The following is an 18,518-nucleotide window of genomic DNA, read 5'->3' as shown; positions in this document are numbered from 1 at the left end:
ACACCTGATAGTAAGCTGATGGAGGAAGAGCAGTAATACACCTGATAGTAAGCTGACGGAGGAAGAGCAGTAATACACCTGATAGTAAGCTGACGGAGGAAGAGCAGTAATACACCTGATAGTAAGCTGATGGTGGAAGAGCAGTTCCATCAATATACCTACCCAGTTAAAAGGGAAAAGCGCAGTTTGACCTGGGATACAGGTCAGATGTTAAGGTGAGCGCAATAGTGTGTCGGGGGTGTGTAGACACTGAAGAGGGACACTATTGCACTTCGGTTGGATTTGAATATCACATGAAGCATGGCAGTATTAAAGGCACAATTCACTACAAAAACTGTTTGTTTAATATGGTGAATTTCAAACACAGCATACATCAAGTTCATCACGTAGATGAGTGATTTCCGATGAATTTGGCACCTAATATGTTTAATTTTCATTGATGGACATATGATTATTTTTGGATAATTTCAACGCACATTTGGGCACATGCGTTTGTCACTTATGACACAAGGATTTGCATGTTTTTGTATGTATATTTGGTATTTATTTGAGTATATCTGTTCACTACGCACAATGATATATGTTTATGGTATACATCTACCTATAACACTAATATATTAGAGCATTATTTATGTGCTACATATGCACTATACTTCAGTTTGTGAATGAATGGGAAGCTGTGTATAGAGCTATTCCTGTCCAGGGGGGGACTGACCATTGGGGAACTAGGGCACTGCCCGAGGGCCCGGGGTCCGTAGGGAGCCCCATGAGATGTCCCTTGTACCTTTCATAGGCATTTTTGGGTGTGGTTTGAGTATGGGTGAGGACACAGGGGCCCCATGATCCTCTATTGCCCGGGGGCCCCATGAGTGTTCAGTCCGCCCCTGTTCCTGTCCATTCATTCTGTGCTGCTGATGCTGTAGAGATGGAGATTGAGGGCTGTATCCTCAATCTCCTTTCTCTGTCTCATAGGTGAGATGTCTGGGGTCTCTTTAGATCCCTGATATCTCAACAAAGCCCCCCAACAGGGCTCCTAAAAAAATTATCAAAAATATAATTGTAAAAAATAAATAAAATTGTAAAAATTAAAAAAATAAAATAAAAAACTACTGACAGCAGTGTTGCAACTACCAGGGTTAGAAAGGTTGCACTTGCGACATGGCCCTGGTGTTCTGCCACCAGCTTGGGGCTGCTCAGTCTAAAATGCCTGGGTCTATTTTTTGTGCCAGTCCGGGCCTGCCTCCATGTTTCTCTCATGATAGGTTTTCTTAATCAGAGAGAATTTAATGTAGCATATTGGGTGAATTTCTTCATTCATGTGACCTCAAATCATTCATGTGACTGTGACATCCCCCCCACGAAGAACTCGCATGAAGAGTCCATTGATGCACAACTTTATATAACTTTTTTGCAGAGCAATATACAATAAATTACATTTCTTTTCAGATCAAAGTGCACATCTAGGCAAGAAGCAAAGTTTAAAAAAAATAATGCACATACAAAAATTGAAACACTCAGACATGACTCTGTAGAGAGCGCGATGTGAAATAACAAACACATATATAGATGTATTATGGGCCTGTTTATCTGGAGCTGCATTGCTGGTTGTGGTTTTCTGCTCCTAGTGTGGTTGGTGGGTTTTGCTTTGCAACAATGAACTGCCCTGCTGTTAAAACATAGAGAAGTCGTTTCTGCAAACCCTCCATAGTCCCAATTTTGTGAATTGATTCTCCTGCCTTTCTGTGCATCCAAGATGGAACTAATAATAAACAACCACCTTCTACAGAGAACCATTTTCTCTGTGAGGACACTTCCATAGCAGGAGCTTAAATCACAAAAAAGGGTCAGGTGGCTATGGGCATGTGTCGGGCTGCTAGGAAAGCTTAAGCAAGATGGAGTAGATTGCAAATTAGTATAGACAACTGCTTTCAATGAAGAATCATTTTCTCTGTTAAGGACATTTTCATATTTGTGAGCTCTAATTACATGAGTGTCAGATGGCTCTGGGCGGCACTTTGTTTGAAGCTACTGCAAACAAGTCCTGATTTGACACACTTGGGCCTTGGGGAGGGATATGTCATTGGCAGCTCAGGGAACGTAGACATTGTGGGTGTATGAACATGGAGATTGTGGTTGTATAAAGATGGAGACATCCTGAGTGAATATCATGGTTTAAACATTCCTGTTTCAGCACAACTGAAAATAGGTGATAGCCGTAATATCCAGCCATGTAGATTAATGTCCAGCCACGTAGATTAAGCTGACATCATACACTCTATAGTTATTAAAGTGCAAACTCCACCTAACACAGCTTGTTCTGTTTTAGGCAGAATGGAGCAGGCTTGATACCTAGTCAGTTGGTTCCTGATGTCCAAGGGCTTAGAAAGAGGTCTTCCACTCTTTGACTGGGCCATCACTCAGACCGACCAGCTGAGAAGTGAGCTGAACTCTTGTCTCTGCTCACTATATGTCACACTCTGGCCCAGGGTTGCAGGTGATCCCCCTCAACTAGGCTACAAGGCACTGAAGAAAGTCATACAAGAGGTACAACTCTGGCTCACTCCACCTGATACTGAGATCACTGTTTTAGGGGGAGTTGCTGTTTACGAAAGGACTGAGAACACTTCATGAATATGGAGCTATTGTCACTTCAAGAAAGCAGCATGGTACACATGCCAACCATAAGCCTAATTTCATTTCCAGCTGGACAAGAGACTGATGTGTTTCCATAGCAACTGATATGATTCCAAGGGTCACAAAAAAATCATTTCTGCAGGCAATGCAGGCAGTGTTTTCAGACCTTATCAATTCTGGAGCCTACTGAGACTCAACAGGAGTTATATACTAAAAGAGATACAAATGGGCAGTCACCATAGCAATCAATCAGATGTTCACTGCCATTAGCATGGCCAATGCTTGTTGAACTGATTGCTGGTTGGTTGTTTGGCATTTGCCCAATTACAGGATGGCTGCCCCTTTTTTGCTAGTACAGGTTGGAGGTTTACAGCTGGCTTTTGAATTCTTGATGTGGGCAGTTCCTTTTTGCTTTTCCAATACTCTTACTTCATTAAGCACTTCCAATAGAGGTAAGGCCATAGCACTAGTTGCAAAAACAGCTAAGAGCTGTAATCCCATTGGATGACAAGGGATGCATGGATAATGTTCTATATCTAGTTTTAAGTTTCCTGAAGTTTTTTAAGACTTTAACTTACTTTCAAGATTGTACAATAAGGCACAGCAAAGGGCACTAATTGCATGCAAAGTGCAGGGACTCATTTACAACCAATGAAAGTTTATTCTTCAACTGAGATGCCTACAGACAATTATAAAATTACAGTCTGACTGGCTGTTAGGGTTTACAGCTTTTTCCAAATATTAATTACTCTTACTTTAAAAAGGCAGCCATTCTCACAAAGCACTTTGACCTTCCAATGCACGTGAACAGGGAGTCTATCTGGAAGGCCAATGGTGACATTGTTGTCTGTCTGCAACAATTCTGTTTTATATTGCCTGCACAAACCTCAATCTTGTGGAAATTCCGGCACTCTCAGATAGCTTTTGCTGAATAGTCAAATTAATCAAAGCAGGGGCAGCCAGTTACTTTTTTTTGTTAAAGGAAAGCTGGTTGAAATTGTCACAAAACTGCCAAAGCCAGCATGGCCAGTTTGAGCTACAAAGGGCATCCTTTCCTTGAAGAAACCACACTTGTGTGGCTGTTTTTTATGACAACCTGCCAAGAGCCACCCACAACTGAAAATGTAAAATTTTTGTTGGAGTTACCAAAACATGCCTGAGAGAACCTGTAGATGCACCCTGGTATACCATGATTCAAGTGAAACTGTCAGCCATTTTAATCTTTAAAAAGTAGACATTTTGAAAACAAGCTTCCTTTGTATGTCTCGCTGATGGAGTGAGCACTTTGCTAAGGGCTTTGACTTCAGGAAAAGCCTTTCTGCTGTTCAGTGATGGAACCTCAGTAACCAATAAGGAAGTCTCATCCTAAACCGAACTTTCACTTTTTAAGTTTACGCTACAGTTTTGCAGTTGGTCGCATGTGGGCACGTGGTAGGCTTTGATAATGAATGGGAAAGTACCAGCATGTCAACAGCTGGCAGGGCAAATTGGGGCATGTAGTCCCTCAACAAATGATGGCCATAGTAAGACCATCTTGGATCTAAAATGGTGGAATTGAAAAGGGGAGTGTGTGTGGAGCAGACAAAACACTGCATGATTGTGTAATACAGATATATGTACACAGACTGGTGTGATCATGGCATGAAAGATTGTATGTGAAATTTTGTATAGAACTATTCAGGAAAATATTTCAAAAGCTGCTCAGTGACCCTTTGATCTGTGAAATGCTGGGCTCCCCTCTGGTGTTCGAGTTCTCCCTCTGGTCTTTTCCTGTGCAGCACCCCATTGGCGATGTAGTCAGGGTTGTCAGTGTCTAGGCGTTTTACACGTAGGAGGTTGGCTGGGGTGTCTTCACTGTGGTCATCCTCCAGAGAGCGCCGCATGCGTCGCTGTGCCTTTGAGTTTAAGCGTTGAGGCATTTCTGCTTCGCTCATTGCTGACAGAACCCGCGTCACCAGGTACCTGTATTGTAAAAAAAACATATACTTTAAAATTTCCAAATTTTCACATCAATTACTTATTTATCTTTAAAAAAATGCATTTTATGCCTTAGGTGAAAGAACTCCTATCTGATTAAAAGGTCAGGTAGCTGATAATGATTATGAGACACAACCAGCCTGCCCGTAGATGGATCGCATACAGATTTGATCCATCTATGGCCAGCTTTAGTCCTCCTCAGAATACTCTTCTGAAGATCAAGGTTGACACACTGATCCTATTTTTTAAATTCTTTTATGTGTAGATGACTGTTAGATTTCTGAGGGCTCAAAAAAATAAGGATTGTGATTATACAGAGGTGAAAGATCAGCTTTTTTTGGATGACAAAACTGTTTAATTTTCAAGGACATTTGAAGGGCATGAACTGAATTAATGAAGAATGTCAATGTTCGTTAAAGCCCGAGTCTTGTGTCTAGCATTGTTTTGTACATACAATTTACATAAAACACAAGTTACTCCAGCTTACCTTAACATCTCTTCATCCATGGGATACCCATCATCATTGCCCTCTTCTGGCTGCAGCCGTAGAGCAGGGCCTTCAAACCCCCGGTTTTGTCGGTAGTAGCTCTGCAGAGCTTGTGCCATTTGGTTGCGGGATGCCTGTGGTCGTGTCCTGCTGGTCACCACCTCAGTCTCATCATAATCTTGGTATGGTCTCTGGTAATCTACCTCAGGCTGAGCAGGGCCAGAAAATGCTTGCAGCTGGTCAGCGTAGGCCTTGTTCTGGTTGATCTGATTCCAGAGATGCAGAAGGTTGGCCAGATAGATGGTCTCCTTGTCCCTCCTCTGGCCTTCTTCTACCAGCTGTTGTAGAGATGGACCATTCCGAGCAGGGTCCACTCTGCGGGGGGAACCCATTCTTTCCAAGGCTTGAGCAAGAAGTTCTTCTTGAGGGTAGGTGGCAAGTCTTGCGAGCATGGCCTGGTTTAGGTCAGCATATAATGGCTCGTTGCGAAGTGCTTCTGGTGGAACGTAGGACATCATATCAGCTTCATAAGGGATATTAGCTGGGAGGCTTCTTCTGACCCGTAAGGGAGCTCCAAGGTCATCGTGAGTAAGTATCCCCAAGGGCTGGATGTGAAAGACAAAATATTTAATCAATAATTACCTCTAATCTCTTACTGATTATCTAAAATGGAGTATATTTAATCCCTAGCAGAAAGTTTATTTGCTCCCTTTTTGTCCTGTTAACTATATAATTTAAAGTGTTTTATTTTGTCTGGTGGATAATTGCAACAAAAGTATTTGTTGAACCTACTAAAAATTAAGTTAGCTCCTAACTTTCTTTGGACACTGTACTGTTATCTCAAGCAGTCTTACCAGACGTGCATGGATTACCTTCTGAGGACTTCAAAACACCTCTCAACATGTTCTGAAGATGAGGAGACAGGGAGTGTTCTGTAGTCCTAATACATTTCCTATCCTTGGGTGACCATGCCATTCTACCAGAGCTACAACATGGTGAGTATTGTCTCACAAGGAAAAGAAGAGTGTTACTGGTAGGATCACCAAGAGAATATAAAGAAAAAAGCTTGGAACAAGAAAACTAATCTCCACATCTAAGGGCTGGTAGGCTGAAACATAATTAATGTTGATTTAGGTTATTTATAAGCTTCTATTATATGAGTCATTTGTAGCACTACAGAGAAGGTACGAGGTGGTATCATAAAGTTTTGAGACTAGTTTTGTAAAACTCCAACAGATGGCAGCACAAGGAACCACCTACCTTCAAAAGACATCACCCTGTGTACATCGGGAGCTGTGCAACTGGCGCTATTCTGACCACATGCATTACCACTCCTACTAGCAAGTTAGAACAAAAAGCAAATATGAAATTCTGTGTGAAATTGGGCAAATCGCTGGTTCTTCACAATGTTGTCAAAACAACGACCTTTGAGTTGGATCTTCATCTTTAGGAAGAGGGCATTTTTTGGGGTTGAGCTCATTGAAGATCCTCCTGATCTTTCGTCGTCTTCCATTGGTGTTCTTCTGTTCTTGAAGCGCATGGGCCACTCAAAACACCTCAAAAAACTTGTAGCATCGCCACAAACCTGCTGAATCATATCAAACGTCTGTGTAGCAGACTTGCCCAGTTTTGTGCAAAATTTCACATTTGCTCTTTGTTCTAACTTGCTGTCCATGATGAAATAGTAGAGTAACGCACGTGGTCAGAATAGCACCAGTTGCACAGCTCCCGATGTACACAGGACAATGTCTTTTGGCATTGATGATGTCTTATGAAACTGACTGTGCGTGCAGCCTTGTGCTACCATCTGTTGACGTGTTACAAAACGAGTCTCGAAACTTTTTGATACCACCTCGTATATTGATCAGGAGTGTGAAAATTGCTTTGTATATTATTACAAAAATGAAAACATTACACAGCAAATATAAATTATGTTTAATGGGATTCACATTACTTCTCTAACTTAGATTATATTTTAAAGTATTACAACTTCTCCAGATATTTATTATATTTCTACAAATGTGATATCATTAATCACACGTTTTAACGAGAATCAATCTCAAATAATCCTTATGTTAGAACCCCGAACATTCTTTGCGTAGACTTACCCATGAAAGATTTCAGTTGACCCCTTATTTAGCTTTCAATCATTTGCCTGTGTCTTGAGACACGGGGTGTTCACAGCAAGGGTGTAACTAAACAGAATTTTATTGTTTCTGCTATAGGAAAATGCATGGAAAGATAGGTAGATAGAGAGATAGGCAGACAAATCCAGGTTTTTCCATTTATTAAACTATAGTATAAATATATATGTGTACCTCTGTGGACCAAGCATTTGTATGCCCAACTATACATCCAGGAACGATCCTACAGATCTATAAATCCCCTAGAGCTGCCACTTTATTAGCATCCCTCTGTACACTCCTAGCATCTTTCAGGTCTCTGGTTGGTGCACATTCCCTAGTGACTGTTATAGCTCCCAGTGCCTTCCAATTAGCTGCAGGCAGACACTAATCAGTGGTTTATCAGTATCTATGACTAATACCCCAAGCATCTGCAGAGGAAGAAAATGTCATTACAGATAATGAGGCATCGCATGAGATCCTTGGACATTATAGCTTCTATACGCACAGCGGGACACAGGGAGGGGCTGTGTACTGTGTAGGTAATATAACAGGGAGCTTCTAATATGAATCTGAGATGGAGTCTGTAACTGAGGTTCATGGATATACTAAGATAATAATTAGAAACCACAAGTCATAATATAATGAGATTGGAAGGAAGGGGAGTTATCAATGCAGAAAAAATAAAGGATTTATTTTTAGATGGTGCTCAAGCTCTATGGACCTGGGCAGCCTGGGTATGTGTCCCAGGTCTAGTGACACCTCTCTGACAGAGCATGTCACATGAACTGTGAAAGCAATGGATATATGGTCACTAATCACTGAATACCTATCAATCATGGGGCACTGAACACCAATATATAAATAGGCACTGATCCCTGAACACCAAAGTCATGGGGTACAGACCACTGAACATCAGTGTCATGGGGTACAGACCACTGAACATCAATGTCATGGGGTACAGACCACTGATCACCAATGTCATGGGGTACAGATGACTGAACACCAATGTCATGGGGTACAGATGACTGAACACCAATGTCATGGGGTACAGACCACTGAACACCAATGTCATGGGGTACAGACTACTGATCAACAATGTCATGGGGTACAGACCATTGAACACCAATGTCAAGGGGTACAGGCCACTGAACACCAATGTCATGGGGGTACAGACCAACTGAACACCAATGTTATGGGGGTACAGACCACTGAACACCAATGTTTTAAGGGACATTTACCAGCCATCACTAAGGGGGTACTGATCAATGAACGTCAATGTATAATGGGACACTGACCACCTAATACCAGTCAATAAGGGGACACTAATTAGTGAACACCAACATAAAAGGGGGAACTGACCATTGAGCACCAATGTATATTAGTGGCTGACCACTAAACACTAATGTATAATAGGGCACTGACCAATGAACACACGTGTCTGAAGGGGCACTCACTACTGATCACCAACATTTAGGACAATCACCACTGCTTAAGGGGATACTCACTAGTGAACATCAATGAAAAGGGCCCTCTATTCCTTACAGCCGCACTCTATAAACTGTGTTATGCATTGAATAGTCTTAACCAATACAGTCTTTTCACTGTGTTGTGCATTATATAGTCTTGACCCTCACACTGTATAAACTGTGTTGTACTTTTCATATTGCTGATCACTGCACTCTGTATGCTATAATGTAGATTACATAATCCTGACAACTGCTCTGCATATGCTATGCTGTATGTTGCTTAGTCCTGACCTCTGACCCTATACACTATCTTGAACATTACATAGCCCTGACTTCTGCACTCCATATGCTATGTTGTATGTTACATACTCCTTAAGGCTGCAACCCATAAACTCTGTTGTCTGATACATAGTCCTGACCTCTGCACACAACACTATGCTTTATGTTACTTTAATCCTAAATAACATAAAATCCTAAAATGCACCACTTGAACTATGTTGCACACTACATAGCCCTGTGCTCTACACAGTATACTATATTGTATTTCACTTCATCCTAAATGCTACACTCCATGAACTATGTTGTACATTACAAAGCCCGGACCTTTGTACACTATACTATATTGTATATTACATAATCCTAAATGCTGCCCACCATAAACTGTGTTGTACATTACATAGCCCTGACCTCTGCACACTATACTATATTGTATATTACATAATCCTAAACACCGTCCCCCCCACCATAAACTGTGATGTACATTACATAGCCCTGACCTCTGCACACTATACTATATTGTATGTTACATAATCCTAAACACCGTCCCCCCCCCCCATAAACTGTGATGTACATTACATAGCCCTGACCTCTGCACACTATACTATATTGTATATTACATAATCCTTAACACCGCCACCCCCCACCTCATAAACTGTGTTGTTTATTACATAGCCCTGACCTTTGCGCACTATACTATATTGTATATGACATAATCCTTAACACCGCCCCCCCCCCATAAACTATGTTGCACATTACATAGACCTTTGCACACTATGCTATATTGTATATTACATAATCCTAAACACCCCCCCCTATAAACTGTGTTGTACATTACTTAGTCCTGACCTCTGCACACTATACTGTATTGTATATTACATAATCCTAAACTAAACCCCCCCCCCCCCACCCATAAACTGTGTTGCACATTACATAGCCCTGATCTTTGCACACTATACTATATTGTATATTACATAATCCTAAACACCGCCCCTCATAAACTGTGTTGCACATTACATAGCCCTGACCTTTGCACACTATACTATATTGTATATTACATAATCCTAAACACCGCCTCCCATAAACTGTGTTGTACATTACATTGCCCTGATCTTTGCACACTATACTACATTGTATATTACATAATCCTAAACACTGCCCCCCATAAACTGTGTTGTACATTACATAGCCCTGATCTTTGCATACTATACTATATTGTATATTACATAATCCTAAACTAAACACCCCCCCCCATAAACTGTGTTGCACATTACATAGCCCTGATCTTTGCACACTATACTATATTGTATATTACATAATCCTAAACACTGCCTCCCATAAACTGTGTTGTACATTACATTGCCCTGATCTTTGCACACTATACTACATTGTATATTACATAATCCTAAACACCGCCCCCCATAAACTGTGTTGTACATTACATAGCCCTGACCTTTGCACACTATACTATATTGTATATTACATAATCCTAAACACCCCCCCCCCCCATAAACTGTGTTGTACATTACATAGCCCTGACCTTTGCACACTATACTATATTGTATATTACATAATCCTAAACACCCCCCCCCCATAAACTGTGTTGTACATTACATAGCCCTGACCTTTGCACACTATACTATATTGTATATTACATACTCCTAAACACCACCCCCCTATAAACTATGTTGTACATTACATAGCCCTGATCTTTGCATACTATACTATATTATATATTACATAATCCTAAACTAAACACCCCCCCCCCATAAACTGTGTTGCACATTACATAGCCCTGATCTTTGCACACTATACTATATTGTATATTGCATAATCCTAAACACCGCCCCCCATAAACTGTGTTGTACATTACATAGCCCTGACCTCTGCACACTATACTATATTGTATATTACATAATCCTAAACATCGCCCCCCATAAACTGTGTTGTACATTACATAGCCCTGACCTTTGCACACTATACTATATTGTATATTACATAATCCTAAACACCGCCCCCCTATAAACTATGTTGTACATTACATAGCCCTGACCTCTCCACACTATACTACATTGTATATGGCATAATCCTGAACACTGCCCCCTATAAATTTGTTGTACATTACATAGCTCTGACCTTTGCACACTATATGTTATGTTGTATAATAACTTTTTGTATCCTTGTTTGTGAGGTTTATGTGTGTCTCTGAGACTGTCACTGATGACATTGTAATTGAGACACAGTTTGTGCGCAGAAAGACTTAGGCATATGTGTGCCATGTATGCAGCAAGTAGAGAAGGGTTCTAGGTAACCATTCCCCTATAAGCCCCCCCTGTGGCTTGGCACAATCTGGCCTTGCCCACCCTTTGCTGTGCCATGCACAATTTATCTCCTCCCCAGGGTACCCCACGTATTTCCCAATCCTAGCAACAAGATGGGGAAGGATAAATGTTGAGAGAAAACCAGACAGACAGAGAGTGTTATTGGATGGAATGGAAAGACTGAAGGGTGGGGAAGGGAGGGGACTGGGGAGACCAAGACTACCTGGCTGAGCAATAGATGGAAAGAAGAGAGAAAAACAGCAGGTGGAGGAGGAGGGAGAGGAGACCTGAAGGGGGCAGAGGGAGAGAGAGACAAAAGGTAAGAAGGAAGGAAGAGAAGAGATTGGGGGTTAATATAAAGGGGGAGAACAAAGGAGAGGAAAAGAGATAAAGGGAGAGATGGTGAAAGAAAGGAGATGGGGTGGGGAGCGAAAAGGAACAAGAGAAGAAAAGAGAGAGGGAAAGAAAGAGAGGGGCATAGAGGAGGAGAAGGAGACAAAAGACAGAGGGAAGAGAGAAGTTAACGGAGAGTGGAGGAGAGGAATAGAAAGAATGAGTGAGAGAGGGAGATGGGGGGAAGAGAAGAGGACAGGAGGTGGGGGGAGAGGAAGAGAGAGGGATGAAATGAAAAAGAAGAGGAGGTAGGTAAGAGTTTGAGAGAGAGAGAGGGGGGTGAAAGAGAGCAGGAGGTAGGTAAGAGTTTGAGAGAGAGAGAGGGAGAGAGAGAGGGAAAGAGAGAGGGATGAAAGAGAGGAGGAGGTAGGTAAGAGTTTGAGAGAGAGAGAGAGGGAGAGAGAGAGGGATGAAAGAGAGGAGGAGGTAGGTAAGAGTTTGAGAGAGAGAGAGAGAGAGGGGGGGGGGGGGTGGAAGAGGGGAGGTAGGTAAGAGTTTGAGAGAGAGGGATGAAAGAGAGGAGGAGGTAGGTAAGAGTTTGAGAGAGAGAGATGAAAGAGAGGAGGAGATGGGCAAAAGGATGAGAGAGAGAGAGAGAGATGGGGGCAAAGAGTAGAGGAAAAAAAGAAAGAAAGAAAGAAAGAGAAAGAAAGAGGAAAGAAAGAAAGGAAGAAAGAAAGAAAGAAAGAAAGAAAGAAAGAAAGAAAGAGAGAAGGTAACCGGTGCCATGGAAGAGGAAGAGAGAATGAGAGAGAGATGGGGGGAAGAGAAGAGGACAGGAGGTGGGGGAAAGGAAGAGAGACATGAAAAAAGAGAAGCAAGGTAAGAGGATGAGAGAGAGAGATGGGGGTAAAGAGAAGAGGAAAGACAGAAGGTAACAGGAACCAAAGAAGAGGAAGAGTGAAAGAGTGCGAGAGAGAGAGAGAGAGAGAGAGAGAGAGAGAGAGAGAGAGAGGGGGGGGGGGAAGAGGACAGGGGGAAAGGAAGAGTGAGATGAAATAAAAGAGAAGAAAGGTAAGAGAATGAGAGGCAGAGAGAAGGTGACAAAGAGAAGAGGAAATAGGGAAAGAGAGAAGATAACAGGAGCTGGGGGAATGGAAGAGAGAGAAAGAGAGAACTAGAAAACAATGGGGGACAAGAGAAGATGACAGGAGGTGGGGGAGGGGAAGAGAGAGAAAGATGAATGGAAAGAGAAGAGAAGATGAGATAGGGAAGAGGATGGGAGAGAGAGAAATCAGGGGAAAAAGAAGAGGAAAGAGGGAAGGAGAGAAGGTAACAAGAGCTGTGAGAGAGGAAAAGAGAGAGAAGGATATGGGGGGTAAGAAAAGAAGACAAAAGCTTGGGGAGAGGAAGAGAGAGATGAAGGGAGAGATGAGGACAGGAGGTATAGAAGATATGAAGGAGAAAGGGAGAAAAGAAATAAGAGGAGAAAAGGTATGGAAGAGGATCAGTGAAAGAGGGAGAATGGGAAGAAGAGGAGAGGAGGTATGGAAGAGGATCTTTGAGAAAGGGAGAATGGGAAGAAGAGGAGAGGAGGAATGGAAGAGGATCTGTGAGAAAGGGAGAATGGGAAGAAGAGGAGAGGAGGAATGGAAGAGGATCTGTGAGAAAGGGAGAATGGGAAGAAGAGGAGAGGAGGAATGGAAGAGGATCTGTGAGAAAGGGAGAATGGGAAGAAGAGGAGAGGAGGAATGGAAGAGGATCTGTGAGAAAGGGAGAATGGGAAGAAGAGGAGATGAGGTATGGAAGAGGATCAGTGAGATAGGGAGAATGGGGAAAAAAGAAGAGGAGACGGGGAAAGAGAGAAGGTAACAGAAGGTGGAGGAGAGGACACGAGAAGGAGTGGAGAGAAATGTGGACAGGAAAATAAAGAGGAGGACATCAGAAAAATAATGAGAGAGGATGAAGAGAAGAAAAAGAGAGCAATGAGCGAGGAAGCTATAAGGAGAAGAGAGAGGGTGACATAGCAAGGAAAAGCAAGGTGGCTGATGACGATTACTGCCAGAAAGAGATTCCCCCAAAATCAAGCAACAAACCTTGCCAAGGGTGCTGGGGACAGACAAACAGACAGTGACAGCCACCAACACGACACAGGGGCCCATCCTGATACGAAGACGCTGCCCTGATTCGAGAAGCTGTGACTGCTGGAAGAAGAGACTGAGGTCTGGCAAAGAACAGGGGGGAGGGAAATGGAGCACCTCCTCCCCTGCTGCATTGTCACAGCAGCCTGGAGGAGACAGAGCCTGGGTACCACTGATGCTACCTGTCACTTCATCAGAATTCACTGATACAAATACATGCTGACCTTCCACCTCCTCCACATATAGAGAAATCAAGACATTACACCCAGAGTATGGGTGCAGGCAGGAGAGGATGAATGCAGACAATATATTTTAGAATTAGCATTTTCTTGTTTTGTCTAGAAGAGCTTGTGGCCATCTTTGCCAAGCCTGCAATCTTTGCTAGATGTGGTGTTATATCATTTATTTGGAGGGGACATAATGATGTGGGCACTAGGGGTGATTGGTACCATCAAAGAAGCACCAAAGGGGGTGGAATAATGTAGCAATGGAAGTTTAGAAAGTACAATGGACAGGAAGGGTATGGTTACAAACCTGGGCAATTCAAACTAATCATGTGATGGAAAACACTTGTGATAATGTTTTTGTAAACAAAAACCACATATCAACATGGTCAGTAGATTCAAAGATATCAGCAGCTGAACTTACCTATAAATCCCAACTTTCCAGTAAACATAATGCTTTATTCTGCACCTTCCATCTGCCAATTGGTCTTCTAAGGTGATGGGAAGCCCTGAAGACCAAAAGAAAGGCTCCAAAGCTGGGAATTGATGGAGTCAATCTTGACTTTCAAGAATAAAGTTGTGATTTGCTTATGAATTTAGCTGCCCATATCTTTTGTTCTACAAAGATAATATCTGCTTATCTATTTTTTATCATATGCTCAGTTTGTCGGCATGGCGGTAGTGATGTAGATGTAGACAGCTGTGCTGTCTGTCACTTCCCTGACAGCTTGAGGACGAGCTGATCGAGAAAGAAGAGTTTCTCTCTCTCGATCAGCCTTGTCCCGTCCAGCACACACCCCCACCCCCTAGTAAAACACTCCCCCTCACTCAAATAACCCTTCCCTGCAAAATAAAGTTAACCCCTTCCTCCCCATTGCCATTAGTATAGTGTCAGTGTTTTTTTTTTTTGCACTGATCACTGTATTAGTGTTTTTGGGGATGTCAGTGACCCCAAGTCAGTACCCCCCAATGTCAGAATGTCCGCCGCAGTCCCGCAGTCCTGCCATAAGTCGCTGGTCGCTGCCATAAGTCACTGATCGCTGCCTTAAGTCACTGATCGCTGCCATAATTTGCTGATCGCCGCCATTATTAGTATAAAAAATAAATAAAAATCCCAGTATCTTTCCCGCCATTTGTAAACGCTATAACTTTCACGTAAACCAATTAATTTACACGTATTGGGTTTTTTTTTTTAGCAAAGACATGTCGCAGAATGCATTTTGGCAGAAATTTATGACTAAATTTGATTTTTGCATTTTTTTTTACTGGAAATGTTTTATAGCAAAAAGTCCAAAATATTGTTTTTTTTCCTCAAAATTGTCAGCCTTTTTTTTATAGCACAAAAAATAAAAACCGCACAGGCAATCAAATACCACCAAAAGAAAGCTCAATTTGTGGGGAAAAAAAGGATGTAAATTTCATTTATGTACCGTATTGCATGATTGCGCAATTGTCCGTTAAACTAGTGCAGCGCTGTATAGCAGAAAAATGTGACAACTCATGAGGCCCCCGGGCAATAGAGGATTATGGGGCCCCTGTGTCCTTGCCCAAACTCAAAAAAGCCTATGAAAAAGGTACCAGGGGCATCTCATGGGGCTCCCTACTGACCCTGGGCCCTCGGGCAGTGCCCGAGTTTCCAAATGGTCAGTCTGCCCCTGGCGCCAAGTCTGGGAAACATGAGGAGCCTACAGCCAGGATGTGTTCTTCTGAGCTATGCTAGGCACCTTGCGCAGGGTCACTCTCCCCACTTCACACAGATGGGGTACCTTTGCTTTATTGCCGTTTTTATCAGTTAACTCATTGGGCGCCAAGTCTGGGAAACATGAGGAGCCCACAGCCAGGATGGGTTCTTCTGGGCTATGCTAGGCACGTTGTACAGGGTCACTCTCTCCACTGCACACTCATGGGGTACCTTTGCGTCAGTGCCGTATTCATTAATGCCCTGGGACAAGGCTGAGGTTGCCCCTAGGGAATACCTGCCCTTAAGGCAGACCTCTGCTCTTAGAGATGAATGTACACCATGTACAGTTGTGGCCAAAATTATTCAACCCCCAATGCTGTAAAGGGGTTTAGGGACTATAGTGTACATTTGGAATTGTATTCAGAATCAAATCCTACAAGGACGTTGTAACTACCCAAATGCAACTAAAATGACATCAATTGTTTATGTAATACAGTAGTAAATGGTTCTTATGTGGTTTCTTCATTGCCACAATTATTCAACCCCTTAAAGACTACCACTCTGAAGAACAGAGGTTCATACAGGTGCTTTCCATCAGGTATTGAAAACACCTGTGGATGTCACCGAGCAGCAATCAAGCATAATAAGCACCAATTAGGCAGCTTTAAAATGACTGTGATACTCAGCTCCTTCTAGACATTTACTGGTGTGGTTACAAACATGGTGAAGGCAAGAGAATGGTCCAGGAAGACAAGAGAAGAGGTGATTTCTCTTCACAGGAAGGGCAATGGCTATAAGAAGATTGCAAAGATGTTAAACATACCAAGAGACACCTTAGGAAGCATCATTCGCAAATTCAAGGCAAAGGGCACTGTTGAAACGCTACCTGGTCGTGGCAGAAAGAAGATGCTGACTTCGACTGCTGTGCGCTACCTGAAGCGTAGAGTGGAGAGAAGTCCCCGTGTGACTGCTGAGGAACTGAGAAAAGATTTGTCAGATGTGGGTACAGAAGTTTCAGCCCAGACAATAAGACGCACACTGCGTAATGAAGGCCTCCGTGCCAGAACTCCCAGGCGTACCCCCTTGCTGTCTCCAAAGAATAAGAAGAGTCGACTGCAGTATGCCAAAAGCCATGTGGACAAACCACAAAAGTTGTGGGATAGTGTTCTGTGGACTGATGAAACAAAATTAGAACTGTTTGGGCCCATGGATCAACGCTATGTTTGGAGGAGGAAGAACAAGGCCTATGATGAAAAGAACACCTTGCCTACTGTGAAGCATGGTGGAGGGTCAATCATGCTTTGGGGCTGTTTTGCTTCTGCAGGTACAGGGAAGCTTCAGCGTGTGCAAGGTACCATGAATTCTCTTCAGTACCAGGAGATATTGGATGGAAACGTGATGCAGTCCGTCACACACCTGAGGCTTGGGAGACGTTGGACCTTTCAACAGGACAATGATCCCAAGCATACCTCCAAGTCCACTAGAGCATGGTTGCAGAGGAAAGGCTGGAACATTTTGGAGTGGCCATCGCAGTCACCAGACTTAAATCCGATTGAGAACCTCTGGTGGGACTTAAAGAAAGCAGTTGCAGTGCGCAAGCCTAAGAATGTGACTGAACTGGAGGCCTTTGCCCATGAAGAATGGGCGAAGATACCCGTAGATCGCTGCAAGACACTTGTGTCAAGCTATGCTTCACGTTTAAAAGCTGTTATAACTGTAAAAGGATGCTGTACTAAGTACTAAGATTGAATGTCACTTGGGGGTTGAATAAAACTGATAATGCTGTGAGCACAGAAAAGACATTTGTGGTTATTTCATTATAACTGTTATGTTATATTTGTCTGACCTACAAGTGCCTCTTTAATGTAAATGTAAGCAAGATGACTGAATGATCAAAAGCAATGTCAAACTGGCCAAAACACTCAATTTCAGTGGGGGTTGAATAATTTTGGCCACAACTGTACATTTGCATAACAGATGTTCTCCAGTTAACTCTCAGGTCCCCGTGTAAATTTACATCTTCCCTCTGTAGCTTGCAATTAGATGAGCCTTGCTGAACAGCCATCCATCCAGGCTTTCCCACTACCGGTCCAGATAGCAGCCTGGAACCCCGCCATGTAAATAACGAAGCTCAATTGTGCACTTGCCTTCAACTCTTTTTCTTCTTAAGGTGGACCTCTACTCTTAAAGATGAATGTACACCATGTACATTTGCATAACAACTGTTCTCCAGCTAACTCTCAGATCTCCCGTGATGGTGCTGACCAGTCAAAAGCCATCTAGCCCGTACTGTTGTCCCTGCTGCACTGAGAAGAGAGAAAGCTGCGTGGATTTAAAATCCCCAGATTTTCCTACTGTGACATTATGGAATCGGTGCAGCAAGGATTCATGCACCACTCCTATGTGAACTCAGGCAATGACAAGCCTGGGTTCACACACGAGAAGTGGAGAAACTGCATGTCATTTGGATAGGAATCCCACCGCATTCCTGTTCAAATCGTATGCTATTTTTTGTGGTCAAATTTTTTGTATAGATGCAAATCACGCCGCAAAGTATCGGTTTCAGGTATCAGGAGCATTTTCACAAGTACGAATGAAAATACTTGGTATTGGCACCGATATCAGTGCATCGCTAACTTCTACCATTTTTTGAATGGTAAATTATCATAATTTTGAATTATTATTTAATGATATTTGTCAAATCATTAAACGTATTGAGAATTTTTGTTTGAATGGTTGTTAGAACTCCGTTCGAAAATCTACTAGTGTGCCTCCCCCTTTTCTTTCTGAGCTCTAAGTCATTGCTACAAAAACTAACACAAATTAAAAAAAGTTAGCAGAGTGGAACGAAG

The 18,518-nt window shown here is 42.5% G+C and overlaps 1 protein-coding gene across 1 annotated transcript; it reads right to left on the bottom strand.

Moving 5' to 3' along the window:
• Nucleotides 1–1,378: 1,378 nt before the first annotated feature.
• PCSK1N (proprotein convertase subtilisin/kexin type 1 inhibitor) lies at nt 1,379–13,874 on the bottom strand. The gene is made up of 3 exons (XM_089674976.1): nt 13,717–13,874; nt 5,099–5,703; nt 1,379–4,596 (listed from the first exon to the last, which is right to left on the bottom strand). The coding sequence occupies exons 1-3, from the start codon at nt 13,780–13,782 to the stop codon at nt 4,308–4,310; spliced, it is 960 nt and encodes a 319-aa protein (XP_089531102.1). The 5' UTR covers nt 13,783–13,874; the 3' UTR covers nt 1,379–4,307.
• Between the last annotated feature and the right edge of the window lie 4,644 nt (nt 13,875–18,518).

This window comes from Staurois parvus, unplaced genomic scaffold (genome assembly GCF_062004578.1).
Source record: "Staurois parvus isolate SC_StPar_1 unplaced genomic scaffold, SC_StPar_1.0 ptg000154l, whole genome shotgun sequence".
NCBI lineage: Eukaryota > Metazoa > Chordata > Amphibia > Anura > Ranidae > Staurois > Staurois parvus.
Note: the sequence above shows the minus strand (reverse complement) of the source record. Positions and strands in the feature narration are given on the sequence as shown.

What these genes read in the sequence shown, in the direction of transcription:
- PCSK1N (XM_089674976.1), bottom strand. Translation starts at nt 13,782, where the DNA reads ATGGGCCCCTGTGTCGTGTTGGTGGCTGTCACTGTCTGTTTGTCTGTC. An exon ending in TCCCCAGCACCCTTGGCAAG is followed by an intron (nt 5,704 to 13,716) that starts GTTTGTTGCTTG and finishes TTTCACATCCAG; the next exon opens with CCCTTGGGGATACTTACTCA. An exon ending in ATGGATGAAGAGATGTTAAG is followed by an intron (nt 4,597 to 5,098) that starts GTAAGCTGGAGT and finishes TTTACAATACAG; the next exon opens with GTACCTGGTGACGCGGGTTC.